We start from the raw sequence: 27,848 nt of genomic DNA on the forward strand, positions 1-27,848 counted from the left end.
ATTTCACTGCAGTTAAGAGTAGCATAGAACTGCCCAGAACCCACAACTCAGCTTTCTGTTGAGGTGGGCCCAAGAGAAAATATTATCCTTACCCTTGTGGGATCAACACGGCTTGCCTTTTCCCCCAATTAAAAGTTTATTTTGTGATTCTGCAAATGGCCTAGTTACTAGAGCATAAAACACATCTCTTCATGAACTTGCCTATTCATTAAGGTCTGGCAAAGACTGTTCTAGGAAGCCTGTATCTGTCAGCTGCTAAATCAATCAATGGGCAGAGCGGGGTCCTTTTGATGGTGGAACAGGGTTTTCTCTGCAGAGAGGCCTGCCAGACAACTTTCTGTACTCATGTGAGCTAGGCCAAACTGCTTTATCGTTTTATTTTCATCTTTTTAGGATCTGAAGCTATCTTGTACCTTGTTCTTGCATAATTGTTGCTGATTTCAAACTCTAATTTTCTGTGCATATTAGTATTACAATTTAGATTTAGGCTATGTATGAGAGAAGTTTTTTTTCCCCTCCCAGAAACATGAAAATAGCTTATGGAAACAATCACTGTTCCTACTACATATACTCCTCTTCATCTTGTCCTCTAACCAAGAGGTCTAAAGCTCTGGACACCATTTGACCACAAAGGGGGATGGGGAGAGAGACTCTGAACATGTGTACCATGATGCGGGATGACTGATTCTATTCAAAATGCCATTTACTGGACATGGGAAAAAAGCCAAGAACTTCAGCATTATTCTAGAATAAAAGGTAGGCTTGGCTGAGCAAGCCTACACATTTCTGTTATATCCTATATTTATTTTAGTAGATGGTTTTAATTTCTTCTATATAGCCTGTTATTCCTAAAACAGGGCTAAAATAAGCCTCTCTCTCAAGCCCAGTGTTAAATCTGAGTAAAATAGGGATGTTCATCTTTCAGTACACAGACAATAACCCTGTGGAGGATTTTATTTTATTTTTTTCCCTCTCAAGTGCTGCTTTAGTAAAATCTGGATTTATTTCAGATTCTATCAGCCTATTGATCATCTTTTCAAGGAAACTTCTATTCTTCTCCTTCCTTCACCTGCCATCCAGATGCAGTCCTATTAAAACCCATCTGTGTTTCTTCAGGTGGTTGGCGTTGGATACGGCGCACTTCAAACAGAGTAGTGATCTTTGTCATGGGTTTGGAAGCCAGCTCTTTAAGCTTCCGGGCGTCAAAGCGTGGCCTGTGGAGGAGCAATGGTAAACGTCGCCGGAATGAAAACATTCCCTCTCTCCTTATTTCCTTTTCCTCAGCTTGTTGCCTTTTTTCCTTGCTGACTGTCATCTGGTACAAGATGGCATCCCACATCTTGATGGCTTTTGATTTGGTTCCTTTCTTCCCCGGACCTGGGTCATCTTCTGAGGCTTCAGTTACTGTCTTTTCTCTCCCTTGCTCTGGCTCAGATTCTGAGACTGGGCACTGAGGTACTTCAGATTCCACTATCAAGTGTTTTTTGAGGCGAGACCAGCCACTAAGTTTGTTTTTGAGGGGCAATGCTGGCTTTGATTTAGGTGAGGAGCTTGCAGGACTCTGGGAGACAGGTGGTGGCGGTGGCGATGATACAGCCAGCTGGTCTATCCTTTCTGGCAAGAACTTATGTGTACTGACTGTGGATGGAGCAGGAAGAAGTGTTTCTGGCCCCATGTACTGTGATGTGTTGGAGCCTGACTGTCTCTGGACCTCAGGGTGTGGTTCAGGGCTTCTGCTGCTTCCTGGAGTCACAGGCCTGTCCAGCTGATGAGTTGGGGATGTAACCACTGTATACTGCCTAGGGACATGGAGTATTTCAGTCTTCATTTTCCTGGTGGGTGGCTCAGGGGCTGCAGTAACATCTAATTTGGGGGTAACTGGCCTGGGCTGCTTTACAAAAGATGTGTCATACATCTGGCTTGATAGTGAGGCTGAATGGTCTGTTTGCACATGGAAGCTACTTGGATAGTCCTCTGGCTGACCTATTAGTGGAGACCTAACCCTTGGTGCTTGCACTCTACGAAAAGAGGAATGCATTTCAGCAACATGAGTGACCATGACTGGAGTCTCCACTTGAGGAGTGGAGGAAATGGGATGTTCATGAAAAACAAAGGCAGGGGCCAAGTGAGTAGGTGGGCCTGATGGAAACTCTGTGGATTGCCTCAGTGACTCAGGAGTTTTTGGTCTGTGATGTGGAGATGTCGCAGGTGAGACTGTGAGCTTGAGATGTTCTGAAAGACTCCTCTGTTCTGTAATTGTGAATGTGAAGGGCCTTCCTTTAGGAAAAGGAGAAGGAACATGGTGGATGATGGGCTTGACTGAAAAGCGGGGCGGAAGATTGATAGTGAGGCGTGCTTCAGTTTCTGTTGGCTTGAGTGGGGAAGAGCGTTCATTGTGCTCCAAGTCTGGGCTAGCCTCACTTACAGGAGACAGATTGGACCGGAATGATGCGGCTTGCTGTGCTGATAAGGTGGCTTTCTTCTTTGTAGCTTTTTTCAGGAGCTTCTGTAGCTTAAGGTTGTCTGTTCCAGGCTTTGGTAGAATAGGTGGTGGTGGAGCCTGTGACTGGAGGGGGACAGGTTCATGGGGTGGTGTTACCGTTATCAGCATTTTGACCCCCTAAATCAAAACAGAAAAATTGATATTTTTAAAGTGAGTTATTTCAGGTTTCTAGCATCAAAAACCTATGGGGTTGTTGAGATGTACATTTTGTCCAGGGATGATTAAATCCATTAACAACATACCAGTAAGGGAATGAAGCTGGCAGGGTAGGAACCAGTGGCTCCCAGGCCAGGCAGAACCATTTGATATAATGGTGAGCATTGAGCAGGTGCCTTCCATTCTCAAGGCAGTGAAGAGAATGGCCCAATTTCTGTTGAAAAACCATAGAATTTAAACTTTGGAACACACATGCTTTATTTGATTTCTGTGTGCATATGGCTTCTATCTTGTATGCAGTAAGGGAACTTATTTAGCCATGTTGTTTCTGCTGTAAACAAAGTTCTTAAATTTAGGACTAAGTGTCTCCAGAGTCAAAATTATTGTCATATTTGGTATGAAGCCTGAAATTACCATTTCTAAATAATTAAAGGTAAAAAATGCTTTAAAATGCTAAAAAATGTGGGGATTGGGCTCTGATGTCTCTTTATCACATTGGGAAACTATTCCATTTCAAATACTTCACAAAAACTTCCAAAATTAGTCATAGTACTTCAGATATGATGCTTTTCAGTGGCTGGTTGACAAAATCAGTTCCTTGACCAGTGGCTTTAAGCATCAAATGTTGATTAAAAATACTCAATGAACAATGAAAAGTTTTTACAGTTCCGATCTAGCTGCCTTCAAATATGTTGATCATGCTCAAACAACCTGAGATAGAAAGAAGAATCTCACTGGCCTTGCCTGAATGGTTGTTCACCATAAAGAAAAGGGAAGTCCTTACAGGTAGGGTTCTAGCTCCCCATGAAGTCAGTATAAGTACTCTATATTCTTTGGAATCCCATATGCACAGAGTCAGTGCAAGGAACCTTCACTTTTTCAGATGTTCTCAACCAATATATGGACATTGGGAAAAAGCTGGTGGCAAGGGGGTTACACAGTTTTAAGAGATGATGTTGTAGGTGCCATTCCATGGCTGCAATCATTAATGTGTGCAAAGTGTTAGGGTTGTTAAATCGCTCAACTGAGATAAACTCATATCATTGCCAATATGTTTTATTCTCTGTGTGATTCTTCAGGCTTTCTTACCTAATTTGCCCCAATACTAGAATTGTACTTGGCTGGCAGAAAAGCCCTTGACAGAAGAAGCTGCAGGGTAGAGGAAGAGAATAAGCAAGTTCTCCTCACCTCTGGTTCTTTAAAGTCCTATTCATATCCCGCCCCCCCGCCAATCAGTAACATAGACTTAGGTTTCAGGAGGCAAGCCAGCAACATCATGCAAAGCTTAGATCTATTTGAGACGAGATATCCATTCTTGGAAGCATGTCTTTCTCTTTGCATGCTGACAGCCCCAATTCTGCTACAATATCAACCGAGGGCCAGCAAACTGTGAAATGTGGAACATGAGAGCCAAGAAGCTTATGCACGAATTGAATTTTAGCTCCTGGCAAGAAATGGTATTGAGTTTCCCTTGAAAAGTTCATGAAGGCTATCCCTCATGCTTCTCCTTGGTGATTTGAGTGCTTATTTCAGCTGCTATGGTTTGCAAGCCAAAACCCATGGCTCAGCTGATAGCTGGTCCTCTGGGGAGGAGCTAAGCATCTACAGGAATGGAAAAGCCCTGTGTTTAGTGCATATCCCAAGCTTCTAATATGCAGAACAAATGTTTCCACTTGGCTCAAGCAGCATTTGCTTAAGTTGCAAGCCTGTCTTTCAGCACAAACTCATTACCCTTCTTGATGGATGAATTTTTGATCTGAGTAAAGAGGCCCAGAATACACCTTTAGCAGGATTACTGTATTTTCTGAGACTCATTTGTATATGCAACACATTGGCTTGAAAGTGCTTGGAAGCACAATTCTGGAATCTAGTCATATGGCAAACAATTCATGGGAGGATAGTTCCCATGCTTCCCAGTGAATTAGAGGATGTGACTACAAATGCCAAAAAGATTGCTAAAAATTGCAGCTCCGTATGGATGGCTTGCCACACACAACAGCTGCCGAGCATAAGCACCACTTACATGTAATCTATGGGATGTAGGTTGCAGGCTGCTTCTATTGCTTTAAAAGAGTAATTGGCATATTTTCCTCTTATCTGGGACAATGCGTGTGCTCTCAGTGCAAGAGCAGCCTTGAATCAGCTTGTAAGAGAAGGATGACTCCTCCTTCCCCCTTTGCAAATTAAATAATGAATTTAGGAAACAAATCCACTATGCTTCTTGTAACTAGCTTCTTGGGTATCGGTTGCATTCACACATTTTGCTTAAGCCATAACGTTATTTTGTTTGGCTTTAGTTTTGTGTGATGTCTGAACTGAGCCAACTTCTCTGGGTATGAAGAGAATAGGGAAACGGAAAGGATATGACCCCAGATAGACATGGCAGATTTAAAACTTGGTGAATTCTGTGTTGAGCTTAACAAGCATAGGATGCAAATTCATGGCCAGGAGATGGGCCTGCATATAAGAAGTAGTATTCTATTTATTTATTCATTCAAAAGAAAAGATGCTTTTTAGATTAAAACCTCAAGTTAGTGTATAAAATATAAAACAAATAATTAACATCCAGTATTACATATAGTAATACATAGCAATTGAACAAATAACAGCATATATGCAATAACACCCTATGAAGGCTTACCTAAGTTAAAAGCCAAAGTGATAAGGTTCATTTTTATGGTCTAGCTGAAGCCCTCTACAATAGGGCTTGGTTGATACCAGTTAGAATACAGTCCTATTAATGGAAAGCAGAATTCTTCTGAGAAGGCCTTATCCTTTTTCAATTGCTTTGAGTGACAAGTATATAATGCCAATGGCTTTGATAGGTAGGCACAAGATTGGAATTATAATATGTTGATATTAAATGAAGAGTATGGGCAAGCTGGAATAGATAAAGATGAGCTTTAAATTAACCTGAACTCAAACTCAGTAAAGATTTAAAGAGCTTAAAGGCCAATATCAGCATTTTAAATTGGACTCGAAAATGTGTAATACTTAGCACCATTGGAAAATATATGTCATAGAGTCTGACCACTTGACATTTGTCCGTACTTTAAGCAGCCACATTTTGAATCAGCAAGATAATCTGAACTGTCTTTAAAGGCAGCCCACATAGGAGATATTAAAGTATCTGTAATATGGATATTAAATGTGCAGCCTGCCATTTCCAGATACTATCACAATTGACATAACCTAAGCTGATAAAAAACGCTTCTGGTGACCATTAAACTTCCGCAGCTAAGGCTATTTCTAGAGGCATTTGACTGAATGTAGGGACACAACTGAGAGCCAGTTTGGTGTAGTGGTTAAGGCATCAGGATAAAAACCGGAAGACCCAGAGTTCTAGTCCCACCAGCTGGGTCACCTTGGGCCAGTCACTTTCTCTCAGTCCTAGGAAGGAGGCAATGGCAAACCACTTCTGAAAAACCTTGCCAAGAAAACTGCAGGGACTTTTCCAGACAGTCTCCAAGAACTGGACACGGTTGAACAAATCTATCTATCTAGGGACACAATTAGATAGTACATACAGGCCCGCTTCAACTGTCTACAACTTCTCTATATTGAGACCTCCAGTTGTATTTGCTTGAACCTAAACACAGCCTTTAGCATTACCCTGGAATACATGCAAACCCAATTCTGTTATCTCCCTGAAAGTTGACAGAATTGAAAGAGTGCAATGTTGCCCACATATTGATATCTCTGCACTTATATTTAGAAGACTTCATTCAATAATTTTATCTTGCTTTTTCATTTTTGTTTTAATCCACTTGGTGGGTAAAGTCGCTCAGCTTTGCTCAAAGCTGGACTTCAACTTTGCAGGTCCTATGCAGCTGACTAGGGCATGGTCTTGTACTGATACCTAGGAAGAGCTTGATCCTGTTGATCTTGAGGAAATGGGTTCCTTGCATTGTTGGTTTGACTACCCATGTTTTAGATCCTTGCTCTTTCTGTTGTTTAAATTGTCCAGGAGGGGAACATGGGTGGATTCATGCAGTGATTCTTTGAGAGAGACGATGGTTCCACAGGCTCTGACAGAGGTGCTGGTCTGCCTCCTACTTAAGAAGCCTTTGTTGGAACCAATAAATGTGGACAATTTTCATTCTGCCTTCAACCTTCCCTTTCTAGGGATCTAGCCTGGATTCAGGCCAGGATATTGTACCAAAATAGTCTTGGTTGCACTTGTTGATAAGCTCTGGTGGGTCTGGGATTGGAGGTTCTCCTTGATTCTCAATGGCCTTGAATACCATTGATCATGGTATCTTTCTGGACTGGCTCAGAAGGTTGGGAGAGGGAGGCACAATGTTAGGGTGGTTCTTCTTTCTCCAGGACCCATTCTAGTTGGTGTTGAGTGGTACTTTGTAGTGTGCCTCAGGGCTCTACTCTCCCCTGCTTCTTTTTAACTTCTAGACGAACCTGCTGGGGGAGGTCATTCATCTACATGGGATGCCGTATGTGAGGTATGGCATAGCCTGGGGGTCCTGGACTCTCAGCTCCTATTTGAAGAGCAAATGGCAACTGTGGCCAGGGGGGCCTTTGAACAACTGTCTAGTGTGCCAATTCTCATTCCTGAATCAGAAGGTCCTGCTTGCAGTCACTCATGCCCTCGTCACCTCCTGGTTAGCCTTCAGAAAGGCAGTAAAAACTTGACTTTTTCATGATGCCTTGGGGCCAGGATAATTGGAAATCCTTTCTGGAGGGGGGCATGAGTGTGAGTTTCTGTTCACCTATTACCTTCTTGAATTTTAATTATTTGTTTTGATTTTCATATACCACCAAGAGTTGAAATGCTCCAGCTGAGTAGCCATATACATTCTTTAAATAAACAAAATTAAATGAAAAAATATAGGAATTTGCCAGTGTTGAAATTATTCCTGAACTAGCTATGAAGGAGCAAAAAACCTGTCACTTTGGGCCATTTTCTCTCAGCTCCACTTACCTCCCACTTAGATGTCAAGTAAAAATACTAAACCTCCAAATCCTCTTCTAGTTTTGATTCTGTGGCCCTGCTGTATACCTATAAGAGACTGAAGACATCTTTGGCAGAGCTTCTAAGACCCCACTGCCTGTTTTTTTTTTCTAAGCATAGTGCATTTTTGGCAGACTTCAGTCTCTAAAATCTTTACCGTGTTCATTCCAAGAATTTTTTTTGTATGTTTCACTTCCAGATTGTCAAATGGTAAATCTGTGTGACAAAATGTTTGTTTTGGTTCCAGATTTCTGTTAATGCCAGTTTTTATGTTTTGAGCCAGTCTTGGAGGAACTTTATTAACTTTCTTTGTGTGTGACACACTTGGAAGATAGTTTCATTTCTCCCCCGCTCTCCAGGTCTGCTCTGGTTTCTTCACACATGCCTGAATAATAAAACACATTTTGCAGGGTCTTATTCAATACTGGCATTTTCATAACTGATCTCAGCTGTGTAGCTGAGTCCTTTTTTAAAAAGAAGCCTAGATAGTTTTGGGATTCTCAGGCTGAAATGTAACTAAAGCCAGAGAAGCATGGAAAAGCCAGAAATTAACAAGCATTTATTTTAAACTGATGCCAAATCACTTTGCTTCTTAAGGAGCACTTCTATTCTACTGCATGTCAACTGTATATCTCTAGCTTCAAGAAACCAGAGTGTCCGGGTAAGAGGGAATAGCTTGTGATATGGAAAAGTAATTTGCAATCTGTGAGTCAAATACAGAACCAGCTGTTCAGCTTTGAGAGAAGAGTGAGTTATGAAGAAACTGGATCCTAGCGTCATTGGAACTGAACTCCTAATGTAAAACTGGAACCCCCTCTAATTTTTGCTGTTGCTCTTATTAGACTTGATGGAAGAAAGAATGTAATAATCCACTTGTTACAAGCACAATACTTTTTTTTTTTTTTTTGAAGCATGGTGGTTCCTTGATGCAATGGGTGGGGAGAAAGAACTTTAGCTTTCTGTTCAGAGAGTGTCCATCTCACTTACTATTGTGATAACTCAGGAAGAACGAAACTGTGGGTGTTAATCTTTGCTTCTCCTGTAAGAACAGTCAATGAAATAGTGAGCTGATCACTACTGAAAATAACCTTTTTGGAGGATGTCCTTTTGGTCAACAGGATGAACAATTAATCTGCTGGCCTCCTTTTTAAAAAAGCAAACACTAGTCTGACCGGCACTGTCTAGAGCAGCATTTCTCAACCTCAGTAACTTTTAAGACATGTGGACTTTTGCATGCTGGCTGGAGAATTCTGGGAGTTGAAGTCCACACATCTTAAAGTTGCAGAGGCTGAGAAACACTGCTCTAGAGGATTAGGGAAAAAAAAAAAAGCTGAAAACTGCCTGAACTGGGAGTAGTCTCTGGCCCTGTGACAGACTTTGCTTCAAGCAGAGATCAGATGCTACTGGCAGCTGTGTGGGTAGAAAACAGGTCCTCTGAGGTTTCACTTCTAGGCTGCTTGTTTAGCACCAGGTGATGAGAAGAATAGAGAAGCTCCCAGCATGGATTTTAGTCATGCTGTGGATGACCTAGCTATAACAGGTTGCGTGCTATAGATTACCAGCAAGTTTCCATTATTCCCCAAGGCCAGACAATGAGAACTAACAAAATAGATGGAGAACATAGGGAAGACCTTCCAGATTCCCCTTTTCTTTCAGACACACACATTGCTGCTAGGAATGCGTTACAGAGAACTGCTGTGAAATTCTTGGGTTTGAAGCACTGCATGCATATTAGACTAGAAATAAGATTTTGTTTGAATACATTTGGCTTTAAGATTCCTTGGCTTCTGAAGGATAGAACAACTATATTTTGATAGGACACCTTGACCTCTTTGCTTCTCCATCCTTAACTAGGCAACAGATGCATGGAGAATGTATTTCCTTCCCTGACAATGGTTTGGGTTTAGTTGTGTGTGTCTGTGTGTAAATATAAGAGTCACAGCCCAGTGACAACATTTTGTAAGCAGAAGTTTCCAGAAGTTCTACCCTTTCACAGCTGCCTGAACTAAAAGTAGTTTCTCCCAAGCAAGAAACTCAAAGTTTTCACTAGCAGGATGTATTAATATGAAAATAGTGATTCAAGAATTCCAGCAAGTGAGCTGTTTTTAATGTATATATATACACACACATTAGGGTAAGGATTAACAATAGAACTGGAGTGTTTGAAGGATCTTGGAGATGTTCCAGTTTAACCCCTGCCCAGGGCAGGAATCCTTAGACATCCTAGACAAATGTCTGCCCAACCTTTGTTTAAAAACTTCTAGTGATTGAACACCCATGACTCCAGAGGGCCAGTTGTTCCACTGTTTAATAGCTCTCACAGTCAGGAAATTAATCCTTATTTCTAGTTTGTATCTCTCTCAGTAAAGCTTCCATCCATCTGTTGGTTGTTGTTCTGTCCTCAGCACTATGGAGAATAAATTGACACCCTCTTCCCTGTGACAGCTTTTCAAGTATTGTAAGTCTACTATAATGTCTCCTCTTCTCCTTTTCTTCTTTAGGTTAAACATACCCAGTTCCTTTAATAATTCCTCATAGGATTTATCCTAAGCCCTTCATCATCATTGTCATTCTGCTCTGCACTCTTTCCAGTTCCTCAGCATCCTTCTTATTTGTGCTGATGTCAAGCTGATTAGTCTGTCATTTCCTAAGTCCACTGTTTCTCCTTTTAAAAGATTGAAACAGTATTAGCTCTTCTCCAGTCTTTTGGCAGTTCCCTTGTACTCTACAACTTCTCAAAGATTACAGTCAGAGTGTCTGAGATCACAACTGCCAGTTTCTTCAGCCCCCTGGGATGAAATCTATCCAGCCCCAATAACTCAAATTCATTCAAAGCAGCTGGGCATTCTCTTGCTACTTCCCTGCCTATTTTGACCTGCATTCCTCCTCTTCTGTCCCGTGGTGAGTTTCTGGCAGGTTGGACTACTTTTTCCTTTTGTGAAAACACGGATGCAAAATAGGAATTTAGCAGTTCAGCCTTCTCCCTGTTGTCCATCACCACCTTGCCATTGTCTTCAAGCAGCAGATCAAACATTTTCTTGACTTTCCTTTTTGTTCTGCACACACTAAAGAATATTTTTTGTTATTTTTTGCTTCATTGCAAGCCTCAGTTCATTCTGAGCCTTAGCCTTCCTGATCCCATTCTTACACATTTGGGTTATCTCCTGATATTCTGCTTTTGTTATATATCTTTTTTTTTTTTTTAGTTTATGAGAGCACTCTTCATGCAACTGCACTGGTCTCATCAACTGTCTCCCATCTTTCTGTTTGGACCTTAATTATCCTTTTTTAAAAATGTTCAGCCCTCCTGAACTGTTTTTCACTTCAGGACATCCATCCATGGAATCCTTCAAACTTTTTCTCTTAACTTACTGAAATCAGCTTTCCTGAAACCTAGAACCCTAATCGTACTATCTCCAATTCTGGAGTCAGTTGTGGAGTCATATGGTCACTCTCTCCCAAGGTTCTTACATTTCCTTAACTGTTTTTTTTCCTTGTTAGAAAGTATTTTTTTATTTTATTTGTCATATTTCTCTATTGCCCATCTCGTATTACAATGACTTTGGGCGGTTTACAGACAATTAAAAAGTCTGTACTAAGTCCAGTATAGCTGAATTTCTTTCTTACAACCTTATGGTGCACTGGAGAGGGGGCTCGTCTCTGTTCCAAAAAAATGGGGAGTCTGTACTTGTGGGTTGCTTGCAGAATGGCTGCTTGAACCCTTATCCTTTCAGTTTGCTAAAGCAGTATCTGAAACTGGCAAAGTGCTACTTGTCAGTATAGACCAGGAATGGATAATCTATTATTCTCCGGTATGAATGTTGGTTATCCTGAGGCTGATGGGATTGGAAGGGGCCTGTGGTACAGATAAAACTGAACTGGATAGGCCAATGATGTACCTTGATATATGGCAGTTTTCAAAATACTTTTCCTCCCTACCACTTGTACCCCACAAGGGTGGATGTCAGTTCCTAACTGCTATACACACATTAATTAATTAATGTACAGTATGCATTCATTCAGCTTGGTATGCCAGTGACTAAAGGCCCTTAACAGTTTACAAAAAAAACCAATTTAAATGGGAAAGTATGAACAGTAGTTAACATAGAAAGTAAACAGGTAAATCAGATAGAATTCATGATGAGAACTGACAGAATCACCAGTTAAAAGCCTCTGCAAAAAGATGTGCTTTAAGGGCCACTTTAAAAGCTGATAATGATGTTAGGTCCCTCAAAGTCATAGGGAGTCCATTCTCAAGAGCAGAAGCAAAGGAGGAGTGATTCTGAGTCCTCACCAGATGAATTCCTCAGATGATCTTAATAAGGCTGAAGATTTCTCTAGGATGGAGATCTGAATCTAAACTGTGGAGGGCTTTCAAGGTAATGACCAGAACTTTTGCCTGCAAATGAGTTGGCAGCTTTGACATGGAATGTGGGAAACAATTTGTGGAATATTTAGAAAAAAGTCATAGTCAAATAACTATTTTATTTGTGTAGGTAGAGGGTCCCCATCCCATTTGCCAGCCACTGACAATAAAGAAAAAAATATCGCCAAAGACAGCACAACCTGTGGGAAAATGCATTCATACCAATGATTGATAATACTTTTGTATTTTCAGCTGAGAAAAGATGTCAGTTCTTACCATGCCTGGTGGCAAGGCTGCCACACTTACAGTCTAATGTTTGTGGCATCTACTCATATGTTCTCATAGTTAGACTGGGTGCTGCCCTCTTGGATCAGGAAAGTATACATGATAGTTAAAATAAGCATTTGCATTAAATAAATTATTCTTATGCAGAGGTATGAAGATACTGGGCATTCCCTTGGGAAATTCATTTTAATTGCAACTATGTGATGCCATTTTGGGGTGTATTTTCTTTCTTTTTTGCAGCTCAGCTTGGATACCTGAGACAGGACTTCATGCAATGCTGATGTTTCCCCTGCTAAAAGGGAACTATAGTGAAAGGATTTCTTCCCTTCCTAGCTCAAATTGGCAACCTGCTTTAAAACCAGCTATTGATTTCTTCAGTTGGAAGCATTTCTCCAAGCTGACTTCATTTGGACTTGGACTCAGCATCAACTCAAGTAGCAATAATGAGTTTAAAACCCTTTCTAGATCAGATTTTCATTCTGAGAAATTTAAATTGTGTGCTATATTGAGTCTTCCTCATTTTTGAACCTAGCCTTGTCTAGGAGAAACAGGTGAAGCTTTTTTTCTCTTATCTCTCTCTTTACACTCTCAATAAACAGGGAGGAATCTTCAGCATCAAGATAGCTAGAATAAATTTCTGAGATCTGAACATGAAAACAAAAGTAAATATAGAAAGAACAATGAACTGGAGAGGGATAAGAACCTGCAGTAGTGTAGCTGATGCTAAGGACCCTTGTATTACTCAAGCCAGTCAAATGGCAAGAGATACCAGTATCTCTATGCTTGACCATAAGATGTTTAGCAGGTGGGAACATAACTTCTTAACACTGTTCTGAAGTTTTAAACATGAGCCCAATACCACAGTTTTAAACATGAGAGCAATACCACAGAATTCTAAAGTGAAGATTGGCTTTCTCCTATTTTGTTTAAATATTACTCTTAGTATTCTTTTTGGAATGAAGAACAAAGCCATCCAATCAAATCAGGTAAGATTTCTAAGATGGCTTTTGTGGTGTGACTTTACTTGTTTCAGTTAAGGTTGTCCTGGCTAAAAAGCACTTCAGGAAATATTTTCTCCCAAAGTGCCTATCCTAACCACAAAGTAAAAGCCATCTTGGTTTGCTTTGCTTTTTTCTTCTGATGGCTGATTCATGTGAACAAAATAGAGCCTTTATTCCCTTCAGGTCTATACTCCTTTCAGATGTAGACACTGAAACTGAGCTCCACTGGAACACTGCACTGTTTCTTGAAGTATTCTCTGAAATATGGATCTGAGAGTAAATGCAGGATAGTATCCTGAGCATGAGTGGAGATCCAATGCACCATTTGACCTTTGTCCCTTATATCTAAACCATTCTTGCCTTGAAGGAGACATGGAGCAGTTGGGGTGAAGTTCTCATTGTGGTACATTTGATGAGATGAATAGCAGCTCCTGGGGACCAGCCAAATGAAAGGACAATCCTTCACCTGTCCCCAGAGGCTGCTAATACCTTTTAGTTGACCTCAGATGAACAGATCCATTCCTAGCAATATAAATGCATCTCTTTGCCTGCCTATTATAAATAGTATTTGCCTCCTTGTAGGTAAAAAGAAAATTGGCCATTATATCCTGCTTCTCCTAAGACTTGCATCTAGGAAACTTAGTTATTTTCTGTATCTTTCATTTTTCTTTTGCTTTCAACTGTTAACTTTATGTGTGATCTGGAATGTTTCCTAGCCATTTAATAAAAATTCTGTGAAACATAAATGAGTCCTGTAATGCCAGTTATGTTGACTTCACACAGGCTGAGCTGTGGTTTAATTGGTTTGTTGAATAAACAATTGGGTGAGTCGCACTGCATACCAAACTCTAAATCGTGGGTTACAAATGGCAGTGATTGGGTTCATATGATATGCTGATTCAAACCAAGTTAATCATATTTTGGGTGGGTCGCCATGCCTTGCTAAACCGTTATCTTCAAACCTTTGGCAATTCTCAATTTGCTAAATTGTGAATTTGAAGTAATTTCCAATTTACTGTAAAGATTTTAATTACAAGCAAGAAACTTTGTATGCTTACATAGGAGGAAAGAACAAATCTAAATGTATTTGAGTTGAAAGGCTATTTCTCCTGATCCTGTGTATCTACTGCTTTTGAGATCTACAAACATTTAAATACATTTAAAAGTCAATTTCCAAGTGACTTAATGTATTGATATTTTTGTATAGATCAGTTTCACATTTAAATTTAATATACCACAATGATTCTGAGAAGAGCCTAATTATGCATAAGTAACCAAATGATTGTTTTAGTTTTTTTTTTTAAAATACAGTTTTTCTCAAATTTCTCCATACCTGGCTTAAAATAGTGTCTTTCACCCACCTACCCGCAGCATAAAAGTTTCCTGAAATTTTTCCAGAAATTTCAAGGAAGATTGAAATGACACACAATGTCTAAGAACAAGACTGGAAAGAATTACAGCCTACACGCTGGGGTAAATGCTTCTCAGTCTTGGTGTTATTAATGACTGTTACATCAGCAAAATTTCATTAAAGTTGCCAAACTTCAATTAACTACTTAACATACTTGGAAATCAGCAACACTAATTTTTCAGTTGAATTCTATGCAAAAATGTTCCATCTATTGCCTGGCAACTAATCCAATTTTACAATGTATACACTTCTGAGAACCTTAGCCAGTATAAATGGATCTGTTTAACAATGTAAAATAAAACAATATTTGGCAAGGCTGTAGAACTGTGATAGCTCTAAAGGTGAATGCTGATCAAAAATCTGATTTATAGAACTGAAAAAGAGTAATGATGGTAAAATCTTCTGCTAGGTAATTAATATTGTATTTTTTAGGAGAAGAGGCTGATTTCTTGCTATATTTGATACAGGCTTTAAGTATTTTTAAAAATCCAATTCAAATTGTACTCATTTCTCATTTATTTAGCTTTCTCATAATGTTACACTACAAATCTGTTTTTTCAATATCTGTGTTGAACTTACATCAAGTTCCTAATTTAGCAATAACCTATATTTTGAAACATATCAAGAATATCTTTCTCCCTTTGGATCATTCTTCGTGTAATCAACATTTGGACAAAGAAGTGGCCAGTATTATGCAGCCAATTACAGAAAAGGAAAAGTTCTTTGGAAGAACTTCAGCTCAACTTTAACATAATTGATAAAATCATTTTGAAGACTGAATCAATGATGTTCATTGCACTCAAATCTAATATACATATCCAATGATTTTACTTTACTGAGTTGGAGTGTTCTGGGTAGTACTTTTAAGTATACCTGTAAACTGAAGGTAATGAGCTAAGATGGAAAAACTTTATAGGCTTACTAAACACACATGACTTCCCCCCCATAAGACAGTCTCTGTTAAATACTGTATATTTCTAAAACAAATAGCTACTAGACACAGTTTCTCATTTGGCCTGACTTGGGAAGGTATATTTATCTCAACAAGCCAGGATGTCAATACTACTACAGATAACTGCTTATTAATCTTATTCGTTCTAGCTATCCATAGCTTCCCACTTCAGATAAATGGGAAATACTGCTAAATGGCAAACTTCCTAGCTTTTTTGCTCAAGGAGAGAAGACTTCTGAATGAGGATAAACAATTTGTTCACTATCAAATGTATTACGTTAAAAAATCTGAATGCACTAGAACTCTATCAGAAAACTAAAACCATGGCATTTGCCAAAAGGCCCACTCCTTCAGAATAGATGGCCACATGATTGAGTAGGTCTCCTGCTTCAAATACCTGGGGGTAGTTCTTCATTCTGCTGGCAGTAGGAAAGCCCACAGGGAGTACTTTACTGAAAATGCACAGAGGAGCACAACTGCCATCCTTGAATTCCTTAAGACAAGAAGTGGCCACTATATGAGTGCAGCACTCAAATTATTCAAAGTCAAGCCAATAGCACAACTTCTTTATGGTGCCCAGCTGGGCCCCTTCTCCAATTTTGCACCATTAGAACTTGTACAATCCAAATTTCTAAGATCAGCCCTTCCAGTCACAAACTCTGTAATGCCAATCTGTGACTGGAGACAGGCTTCATGGAAGTAAAGGTAGAGTGTGCGTGACCATACTCACCTATTGGCTCAGACTATCCATTTTTCCCCTTGGCCTTGCCCCATCAACTATGATGATTTTCAATATATATGGAAACAGGCATCGGCAACTAAAATCTCATCCCTGGGCTTCTCCCGAGGTCTTCTACTCAGCATGGGATATGATCAGGCCAAAGTACTCATTAAACAGTGTGTAGCAGACATGGAGTACCAACCGGATCTAGCCAGGACCCCAACCTTTATTGCCAGTGAATCCAACAGGTACTCTGCCTCCCCTATGGCATTACCTAACTAAACTTGAAGTCCCTAAACACTGGAGGGCCTTTACTCTGGCACGATATCATCCCCTCCCCTCCCCTCCCCTCAGCTGTCCTTGAAGGCCGATACAGGAAGATTACTTACCCGGAGACAACGCCCCTGTGACTCCGGACACACAGAAACAACAGAGCATGTGCTTCTCCAGTGCCTGTACTACAGAGACATTTGTACTAGCCTCATCTCACCATTACTGCATAAATATCCAGGGCGCAGAGGACAATTCTATACCTCCCTGCTGCTTTTTAAATACCAACCATGCCACAACATACAATGTTGCCAGGTTCTGCACAGCAGCACTTAAAAGTCATTGGATGATGACCTGTGCCATAAACTAGACTTAATGAGCACCTAGTTCACCATATTAGAGTGCTCTATAATTTGGTAGTCTTCCATATACTAACCTTTTATGTTCCCCTACACCCATCTAATGCTCCTACCTCTAACATATACTTTCTGTTTTAATATTTCTAGTTTTTCATTTCTTTTTTTAGACTCCGATATATCTTATATGCTTTTTAACTGACTGTACCCCACCCTCTGTATGCTGGTCTATGACCATAATAAAGATTTGATTTGATCTGAATGCAGTCAGTGCTTACCATTATATATCTGTATCTCAGCCATGCCCTTTCTTTGAAGTATGAGAAGACAGAACAGTAGACTAAACAGATGAATTTGGGGCATTCTAGAGAAGTTGAAAATAATTTCAAGCTACTTTTACATTAAGGACTAGGACATGAGTTTCTTAAGCAGGAAGTGAGTTGCCACTGAAATCACCACAATCTTTAAGCTTCAGTTCTCTATTTGTAAAACAGAAATATTTCCCAGGGTAAGCTTAGAAATGATCTATTCCAGGGCACATTGCATTTTTTGATGTTTTTTATGAGAATAAAAATGAAACAAAAATTAAAGCACACTTTCCTGTTCCCAATGGCAACTAAAAGATGTAATAGAGAAGTTATTCAATTTTGTTGCTGCTCATGTTGAACCATCAGGGACATACATTTAGAGGAGGAGCTATAAAGGAACAATAGCACTAAAAACTTTCTGTGGTACATGGTTTAATAAAGAGACTGATGCTGCAGTTCCATTATAAATGGTTTAAAATGCACAAGGCAACTCTTAAAGTCAGGTTGAGTTAGCACAGCTACCATTGGAATGCAACTAAATGACAATAGATTTTTCACCAACAAGTGAATCAACCAAAGGTAAAAAATTCCAGATAAAACTCGGTTCCAAATCTTCTCTCTCTCCTTGGGTGGGGGGGCTTAATTTTCCATATGCCTGCACTTTTTACTTTTGGACTGAGTCAGGAAAAAAAAAGCAAAGGAATGATTTTGGTAAGTGCATAGATGTTTGCTTGAAACAGGACTGGGAAATCTGGAATATGCTGGGAATTCAAGCAGGTAAGAGGTTTTGTCCTTTTTTGAGCTAATGTGAGTGCCATAAAGTTATGAACCTTATTACTTTTCAGAGTTTTCCCTGATTAGTTATTCTAGGATGTGTGAAATAAGAAATTAAAGATGAATTGAGAATACAAGGCATTGTGGGTCAGATCTTTTAGTTAGGGTAGATTCTTACACCTCCATTAACGTAATGGAGCTTCTTTGCTACAATGCAAAACAAAAATATCTGGAGTTGTCTGATTATTGGCCCATCAACTTAGCACTGTCTGACTGAGCTATTGGTGGCTCTCCAAAGTCTCAGGCAGAGGTCCTTCTCCATGTCTACTACCTGAATGTTTTAACCAGAGATTCCAGGGAGACATCTGATATGACGGCATCAGCTCCACCTTTCATTCTGAACAATTAGTTTTAAAGTGTTGGATAGCTGTACATTAAGTTCTGGGTTTTGGGTTTGTCTCTTTCTCAAATGTTGAGGAATGGGAGGCCTTTATGAAGCAGCTATCTACAGTGGTTGCACTGTAAGTGCACTCTTTGGAAGTGACCTTCCATGGAAGACGCCGTATCACTCAATTTGAAAGGGAGGCACTTCCACAGAGTGTTTAGCACTGATCTAAAAGTAGCTCAGCAGCGGTGGGCAGGGTTCAATTGATTTCTGGCTCAGCTTCCATGTATCTAAAATCATATAAAAGGCAATAGTTCCACATGCAGTGCTGAAGTTCTACAGAGAGCTTGTAAGAGTCTGTTTTCCCATTGGTGGGAACTTGCTTCATCCCACCTTCAAGTTTCTGGGTTTAAGTGATCTTCCCTTCTTCCCACTAGATAGAATCTTTCAAATGCAAGAGAGGAGTAGTGCCTTGGAGGCAACTCTGTGTCGCCCCCACTTAGTAACTGTTAACGTTTTTTGGAAGGGGGGTGGAAACATAGGCTAATGCCAAACAATGCAATCTAAAAACTTGAAGTGGGGGGAAGAGCATTGCTTGAATGTCAGTGTCTATACCCTACTATCAGACAGATGGAAAGAGGAACTGGTTAGTTCCTGCTGTTTTCCACATGCTGAAATTAGTGGCAGGGAACAAGCCACAGAATGAAACCATTTTTTTCTGACTGGAAAGTAGAAATGGTGGGGCTGTGAATTTCCAGGGAAATTCCATCTTTGACTATGAAGGGGCTGTACTGTCAGAGGTGGTCTGCAATTTGGGAGTTCTCCTAGATTCCCAGTCCTGCTTCAGGAGCAGGTGGCAGAAGGGCTTTTGCAAAGGTACATCTTGTGCACCAATTTCAACCAGGACGCCCTGCTCACAGTAATTCATGCTCTAGTCATCTCCCAGTTGGATTATTGCAATGTGCTCTGCATGGGGCTGCCCTTGACGAACGCCCAAAAACTACAGAATATGGTGGCTTGGGCAGTGAAAGGCTATGGGAAATGGAGAAATATATCAGTGGTGGTAAAGAAAAGAAAATGGAAAGGAATGAAAAGAAAAGGGACTATCTGGGAAGAAAATAGCTTTCTACAACCTTGCATCCTCCAGCTTTGTTGGATTAAGCTAACCAGGGCATTTAGCATGCCACCACTGTGTTTGCTCCCTAATCTCTAAACAGTGGTTTGAAGCCAGGCCAAAATCATCTTCACTTCTGCTAACCTTGATATTCTGGAAACTCTATGGTGCCTTTTAGGGGGAGGGAGAGAGAAAGTTGCTGGGAGACAAAATGAAGAAAGAACTCCTACCAATGGATGTTCAAAAAGCTCTGCAGAGCTGGAGTGCTAGTTTTGTGGCAATTACAAATAAATCATAATAAAACCCAGAACAAATCAACTCAGCTCCCAGACACAAAGAATATCATGCGATCAGTAGCACAAATATCTTATTTAGGAGTCCCTTAAAATTAACTACTGTACATCTTATTTGCTATAATAAATACCATTGTGCTAGACAGAACACATGAAGCTGTTAGGATGGAGAAAAATGATCACAGAAAAGCATATACATAACAGATATAAAACCTGGTTTTGGTTCCAGACCGGGGGTTAATATGTTGGGGAGGGGGGCTGTTGTGCTTTATTTTAATGGTTGTTTTTAGTCCAGGCTGTCTTGTTTTGTTTACATTTTTAATTGTTTTAATTTAGTACTATATTTTGTAAGCTGCCCAGAGTCCACTGGAGTGGGCGGCCATATGTAGTGGCAACGTGGAAGACCATTGTTATTTCAAGGAGTCTAAGTGACATATTTTGATTTTCTCCTTCATACAAAGAAGCTTACAGTTTACTTTGAGTTATACTAATGTTTAGCTGGCTTGTTTTTTATTTCTGTTTGGAATGTGCGGGAGAAGAAAAAACCCCAGGATTGTTTTTGTTAAGCACTAGCTTATCTGTACAGTTTCCCAGGCTCTTGGATTAAACAGGTGCTCCAGACCCTGGGAACTATCCAGTCAGAGTCAGATCCTGCAGTCTCTGTACTGTGGAAACAGGGTCACGAGGTTTTAGGGCCAGACTTTGATAAAAACCTTAGGATTGCTTTTTGAGTTTGGGAGCTTGGCCACAGACCCTGATACTGGGTGCTGAGTACAAAATGGGCTTGGGAAACTTCCCCTCAGACTTAGGGCTGAGCACTCTGGAAATGGAGCCGCCCTGGGGTATCTTTGCTGGGAGCTTCTGCACAGACCTGAGTGCTGGGTGCTGTAGAAATTGGGCCACCTTGGGGTAGTTCTGCTGTCTTTATTTAGGGGCTCCTGACAGCCTATGGGAGACTGGGCATCAACTTGCTTGGTATGTTGTGATCTTCCTTTCTTTATGTTATGCTGTTTATGCTTCTCTTTAATCTGTCTAAACTATGTTTCTGTTTAAATCTGTTTGCTTGAGTTAATCTCAGCTCGGAGGAGATGGGCAGTGACAAATTTGATAAACAAACAAACAAGCTTAAAGTTCCTTTATTCATTGGCGTGCTTATTGTCTCTGGATCTAAAAGAACCAATTGTCTGGGCACCTGATCACTGCTTGGACACTGGCAGAACATATTAAATCTAATAGATAATGATCATCATCAATGGAACATCATTTCATATCCACAGATATATTTATTTATTTGCTTGAAAGGCAGAAACAAAAAGACAGTAGTATGCACGTTGTATAAGCCCCCCCCCACATATGAGGGGGGCCTTGTTAGCAACAAAGCCCCGTCATATGTGATCTGATCACTGAGGAGGGGGCAGACCTGGTGTGTATTACTGAGACTTGGCTGGGCCTGGAAGGAGGAGAGCTTTGTCATAGATGTGCCCAGCTGGGTTTCGGGTGTGGCACCAGCCGAGATCCCAGGGCAGTGGAGGAGGGATGGCTGTTGTCATCCTAGAGTCTCTTGTGGCCTTCAGGAGCCCTGCTCCACAAGTGGCTGGTTGTGAGACCCTGTTTTTCAAGTTGGGTTCCCGAGAGCAGTTGGGAGTGCTGCTGCTGTACCAGCCTCCCTGCTGCATAGCAACCTCCCTGCCTGAGCTGCTGGAGGCCATCTCGGGGTTGGCGGTAGAGTTCCCCAGGTTTATGGTTTTGGGGGACTTCAACCTGCTGTCCCTGGGGCATGCCTTGGAGGCAGCTCGGGAGTTCATGGCTACCATGGCAGCCATGGGCCTGTCTCAAATTATTTGGGACCCGACTCACTTTTCTTGTTGGAGCAGTGGCAATGTGATCTGAGGGGAGAGTTACAGGTATCCCCATTGTCATGGTCAGATCACGCCCCAGTAGCCCTGAGATTCTCCTATGCCACCCCCCTCTGCAGGGAGGCAGGAACCATTTCATTGGTCTGCCCTGGCGACTGATGGACCTGGCAGGATTTCAGAGGGAGCTGGTGGTCATACCTGAGATCTGCTGCATGGTCCAGTGGAGGCCCTGGCGGCTGCCTGGAATAGGGAAGCGGCGGGGGCTTTGGACAGGATTGCACCTGTGCTGCCTCTCTTGTCCCATCGAACCTGACACTCCCTGTGGTTTATGGAGGAGCTGAGGATTCTGAAGAGGATTAAGAGACGCCTAGAGCGCTGTTGGAGGAAGACAAAGGCCGAACTCAACCGAACACAAGCTAGAGCCGCTATTAAGGCCTACCCTGTGGCAGTAAGAGCGGCATAACATCAGTATTTCTCTGCTATTATTGCGTCTTCAAAATGCCACCCAGCGGCCCTGTTTAAGATCACCCAATCCCTTCTGGGGAAAGTGGGGCCAGAACTCCATCTACAGGGTTGTGCTGAGGAGTTTTCTGAGCATCTGCAGGATAAAATCACTCAAATCCTCTCTAAGTTGGACTCCAAATGTGAGGCAGAGTCTGGGGAGATGCTGAGGGAACAGGCTTACCCTGTTATCTGGGAGCAGTTTGATCCTGTTGGGCCCAAGGAATTGGACAGGATCCTCTGGACTGCAAACACCACCACCTGTCAACTAGATCCATGTCCCTCCTGGCTAGTGAAAGCTGCCAGAGAGGTGACATGTGGTTGGGTCCAGGCGATGGTTAATGCAACTTTGAGAGAGGAGGTGTTTCCAACAGCCTTTAAGGAGGCGCTGGTGCACCCCCTCCTCAAAAAGCCATCATTGGACCCTACTGTTTTGGACAATTTTCATCCAGTCTCCCACCTCCCATTTCTGGGGAAGGTGGTTGAGAAGGTGGTGGCACTGCAGCTCCAGAGGATCCTGGATGAAACGGATTATCTAGACCCCTTTCAGTCAGGTTTCAGGCCCAGATATGGGATGGAAACTGCATTGGTTGCACTTATGGATGATCTCTGGCAGGAGCGGGATGGAGGCAGTGCATCTATCCTTGTTCTTCTTGACCTCTCAGCGGCTTTTGATACCATCAACCATGGTATCCTTTTGGATCGGCTCAGGGAGTTGGGGGTGGGCGGCATGGTTTTGCACTGGTTCACCTCCTTCCTCCAGGGCCAGTCCCAATCGGTGGTGATAGGGAACGAGAGGTCTAACACTCAGGCCCTCCTTTGTGGGGTGCCGCAAGGTTCGGTACTCTCTCTGCTCCTTTTTAACATCTACATGAAACCACTGGGTGAGATCATCTGTCATCATGGGACAAGATATCATCAGTTTGCTGATGATACTCAATTATACATCTCCATCCCAGGTGAAATAAGTAATGCTGTGACTGTCCTTTCCAGGTGCCTGGAGGGTCTGGGGGTCTGGATGGGGAACAACAGGCTTCAGCTGAACACTGGTAAAACCAAGTGGCTGTGGGTGGGGGCTCCTCAGTATCCAGGAATTTAACATCATTGGTTCTGGATGGGGCTGCACTGCCCCAGACAGACCCGGTGCAGAACTTGGGGGTCCTACTGGACTCACGGCTCCTGCTCGAAGAGCAGGTGGCAGTCATGGCCAGGAGGGCCTTTGCACAACTTTATGTTGTGCGCCAGTTATTTATTTATTTATTTGTTTATCAATCAAATTTGTCACTGCTCATCTCCTCCAAACGGAGGAACTCTGGGCGATGTACAATACAAAACAATAAATATATAATAAAATTTCAATATAAAACATCATAAAAAATTTCACAGAGCTACCAAATAATAAAATCCAGATGGCTATGGTCTCAAGTTACGCCCTTTCCTGGACCGGGAGGCCCTTCACACAGTCACTCATGCCCTGGTCATCTCCCATATAGACTACTGTAATGCGCTCTACATGGGGCTACCCTTGAAGAATATCCAGAAGCTACAGCTGGCCCAAAATGCAGCTGCACAAGCAATTATTGGTGCCCCTAGATCAGCACATATTACACCACTGCTTCGTGAGCTGCATTGGCTGCTGGCTTGCTTCCAGGCGCAATTCAAGGTCTTGGTTATTACCTTTAAAGCCCTACATGGCATGAGACCAGAGTACCTGAGGGACTGCCTCATCCTCATTACATCCACCCGTCCCACCCGATCATGCAGAGAGGGATGTTACAGACCCCGTCTGTAAAAGAGTTCCATCTGGCAGGGTCCAGGAAGCGCACCTTCTCTGCAGTGGCGCCCGCCCTTTGGAACATTCTTCCCCCAGAGATAAGGCAAATTCCATCTCTTGTGGCTTTTCGTAAACAACTAAAAACCTGGTTTTGCCACCTCGCTTGGGGCAGGAGTGGGAGCAATCACTCCTGGAGATGGTTAGTGCCCTAAATGGCCTCTTAGATATATGTGAGCAATTTTCCAACTAGCATCGTCATCTGGATTTCATATTGTATTTATTTGAATATTATATTTGTATTTATATTTTTATGGGATTTTAATGTTTTATCCTGGTTGTAAACCACCCAGAGGCCCCCCTTTGGGGGGAGATGGGTGGTGGCAAAATTTGATAAATAAATAAAGTCACCTAAGATTTTGCCTTGGGAAATTCTGTGAAACAAGATGAATATGCATAGAACATGCCTAGGAAACAGACAGCTCATCTGCCCATTATATCTGGAATCCACCAGATACATGCACTTTAAAACCTATCACCTCAGCTAGCTTTCCCATTGGTTAAGGACAATGTGAGCTATCATTTAATGAATCTTGAAGACATTAGATTGGGACAGACTACGTAATAGACTAGTAACTGAATCATGAAAAAATATTGGCCTAGTGATGAATAACATTTTAAGTGAATCTATGGATTTGGTAGATGGTGTAAAAACAGATGTCTACCATATAGGTAGAAAGGTAACCGGGAGACCGGGAGTTCTAGTCCTGCCTTAGGCACAAAGCCAGCTGGGTGACCTTGGGCCAGTTACTTTCTCTCAGCCCTAGGAACGAGGCAATGGCAAACCACTTCTGAAAAACCTTGCCAAGAAAACTGCAGGGACTTATCCAGGCAGTCTCCAAGAATCAGACATGATAGAAAGGATTAAAAAACAAACATATAGGCAATGTAGTTGTTTAGCTGGTTTCGTGAGATACTCAGAATGTGCATGAAGTAGAAAGCTGCTTATATTAGTTAAAATGACTAGACTGTCTAGCTCAGTGTGTTTCCTTTGACTTGACAGGAGTTTTTCAGGCAGAAATCTTCCTTAACCCAACTGCCTGAAGTCTATGAACCTGAGATGGCAGGGACTGAATCAGGGGCATTCTATATATAAAGCATGCCTTTTGTTATTAAGCTGTGACTCTTCTCTGTGGTTAGGCTAATCTCCTACATGGCACACTTTAGAAAATGTCACTCTCTTTCAGAAACTCTTTTCTATATTCCCTTATCTTCTGAGCTACTACAGATGGGTTCTGCTCAGCTGCACTGCAATTTGTGGAGAATCTAGTCTAAAGAGGCAAGCTGGCAGGGATGAATTCATTTCAGGAACATTTGCTAAATTTGGCCTTGGCAATATGCTTAAAATGACTTTTTAAATACCTCAGTATTAATTTTTATTCCTGATGTAGTACTTTATGATTTTTGGTTCTCATCAACTGATTTGAATTCATTTGGCCATAAAAAGTCAGGATGAAACCACTGAATTAAAACGAACAGATAATTCCTCCAGCTATTCTACTACAGTTTCTCTGGGGAGTCTATGAGATGAGATGAACAGTCCAAATAAAGATGCTGCTAATTACAATAGCTGAAATGTACCAAAAAACAAGCTAATGCAGAGATGTTTTCAGGCAAGCTTTTGGGACCAAATGTCCAGTATGGAAAATTGTTCTTAAAAGAACAATGCTGACTTACCAAATTTCAAAGTATATATTTTATCATTTCAAATGTCCTCGCCTCTTTAGATCCAGGAATAAAATTACTTATCTGCATTATTGGGCACGCTGTGGCATTCTGCTCCATTTTCTGTCATATATGTTCACAAGGATACTCAGTCCTTGGGAAGACATACAGGTCTACAAGACACCCTGAAAAAATCAGGCACTTGGGAGAACTATCAACTGGAAGATGAGAATAGTAAGAATCTCAGTATCACTACATTGAAAGGCACCCCAATTTGCTGCCAGTGGTAATTTTGCTGCCAACTGAAACTTGCACTGAATAATGGATACACATGAGAAGCAGGCAATCCATGCACGATGAAGGAACTGCACAGAGTTGAAGTACTGTGTAAGAACAGGACTAGCCCAGACATTTTATTGCTGGAATGAAGGGCACATTTGTCCTTTTGGTGTATAGAAACTGAGTGTACATGAGAATGAATCTCTGTTCAATCCCGGAAACAGGACAGGACAGCCTTTTCCCATGCACCTGAAGGCAGCTGATTAATTGAGGAGGTGCAGTGTAAGTTGCACAGCACACCCAGCTCAGTTCTCCAAAACCTTGCCACTGCACCCCAACCCCAGCACCTGCCAGATGAAACCGTTTTTACGACAAAAGGTAGGGCTGCCCCTAAATAAGAAATCAGAAGCAATCGATCAGCTAATCATTTTAACTGAGGCATGCCCATATGGATTCATCTTTAAGCGGCCGCGTGGTTTGTTTTTGTTTCTTTGCTGCAACAAATGATGCAGTCCTATAGACATCTACTTTTCAGCCCAATGGCCTATACACCAGTACAGAACTGCAGACTAACATGGATATTCAGCCCATACTACTTCAAAGAGATTCTCTATTGTTTCTTTCAACCCCTAAAATGTACTGTACTGTACAGTACTGTATTGTTCTTTTTTTAAAAAAAAATGAGTTGCATGTAAAGACAGTCAGACGGTCAAGCATTTTGCTAAGATGCTGCCTACATTCATGTATACAAGTCAAGGAGTCAATATGTTAATTCTGTTGCAAGTCTTCAATATTTTTCCATATACATTTTCTAACCTTTTGTGCAGCCTAGCATCCTAATAAGAGGCCAGGTCTGGAAAGAGGCTTTCTGTCCGCGAGCTGCCCAGCGTAAAAATCCCCTCCACCAACCCTCCCTTAGACTCTTCCGGGTGGGGCAAGTTACATGGTTCCAAGAGAAGACAATATCTGTAGCTCAGGGTTGAACTGTGGAGTCCTTGGTGCTCTGAGCTTGGTTGTTTGCTCGCAGACGTCTCACTACCCGACCAGGTAACATCATCAGCGCAAGCAAGTGAGCACCCGGGACTACAAGTTCCATGGTGTTGTGCAATACCGCGCGAGCCGCCAGCCAGGCCGTGTAACTCGTATTTTAGTTTGCCTTCTTAAAACTCCGCAAGCAGTACCGAAAACCTAATCGACAAGTTGTTTGCATCGGAAAGCATCTGCTTATGCAGCGTCTGGATCTGAAAAGCATCTGCATTTGCCAGCCGCCTTAAGGAGGCGGCGGCTGGCAAATGCGAGGATCGCGCGCGCAAGAGCAAGCCACCTGGCCGCTCCCTCAAGATCCCGAAGTTTCAAATCAAAGGCAAAGTAACTCTCTCTCTCGCTTTTAATGTCTCTTTTCTCCACACACACATCCCTTGCTCCCTTTTACAGAGCGAGATTTCGATACAGTTGAAACCTTTGCCTCGCCAGCAGAACCGGGTTCCTCAGCGGCTCCTTCACCTCAGAGGAGAAGGATTTCCTTCCACAACCGCAAGGGAGACGCCAGAACTGGGGGGAAGGCGGCGGCTTTGCTCTGCATTACTGTACCTGGTGAATGTGGCCGGAGGGTTAAAGGCTGCCGCTTGCCGCGCTCCGCTCCGCGGGTTTCAAACCCTTTTGGTGCATCCTTGCTTGGGCTCTTCCCTTCCAAGCCAGGGAGGGGGAGGCTGACCGATGCCCAAAATAAAACCTGCCCCCGCAGCTCCTTATCCAAGGAGCCTTCTCCCTTCTCACAGGCTGGTAGAAAGAGGCTGGTGGAGGGATCGACCCCTCTGAGCGACGGAAGGCTCCCCAGCAAAGGAAACTTGCCAAA

General features: G+C 41.9%; 2 protein-coding genes across 4 annotated transcripts in view; one reads left to right on the top strand and one right to left on the bottom strand.

Moving 5' to 3' along the window:
* Positions 1-14,023, top strand: part of LSP1 (lymphocyte specific protein 1) — a 95,729-nt gene extending 81,706 nt beyond the window's left edge. For all 3 annotated transcript variants that reach the window (XM_063289335.1, XM_063289337.1, XM_063289336.1), the window contains one exon: positions 12,517-14,023. The gene's annotated coding sequence lies outside the window, so the exon portion shown is untranslated. The remainder of the gene's footprint in view (positions 1-12,516) is intronic.
* Positions 354-27,816, bottom strand: PRR33 (proline rich 33). Its single transcript, XM_063289334.1, has 2 exons — positions 27,584-27,816; positions 354-2,620 (listed from the first exon to the last, which is right to left on the bottom strand). The coding sequence occupies exon 2, from the start codon at positions 2,609-2,611 to the stop codon at positions 1,049-1,051; it is 1,563 nt and encodes a 520-aa protein (XP_063145404.1). The 5' UTR covers positions 2,612-2,620; positions 27,584-27,816; the 3' UTR covers positions 354-1,048.
* Positions 27,817-27,848: the final 32 nt, after the last annotated feature.

The sequence above is a fragment of the Candoia aspera genome, chromosome 1, assembly GCF_035149785.1.
Source record: "Candoia aspera isolate rCanAsp1 chromosome 1, rCanAsp1.hap2, whole genome shotgun sequence".
NCBI classification, from domain to species: domain Eukaryota; kingdom Metazoa; phylum Chordata; class Lepidosauria; order Squamata; family Boidae; genus Candoia; species Candoia aspera.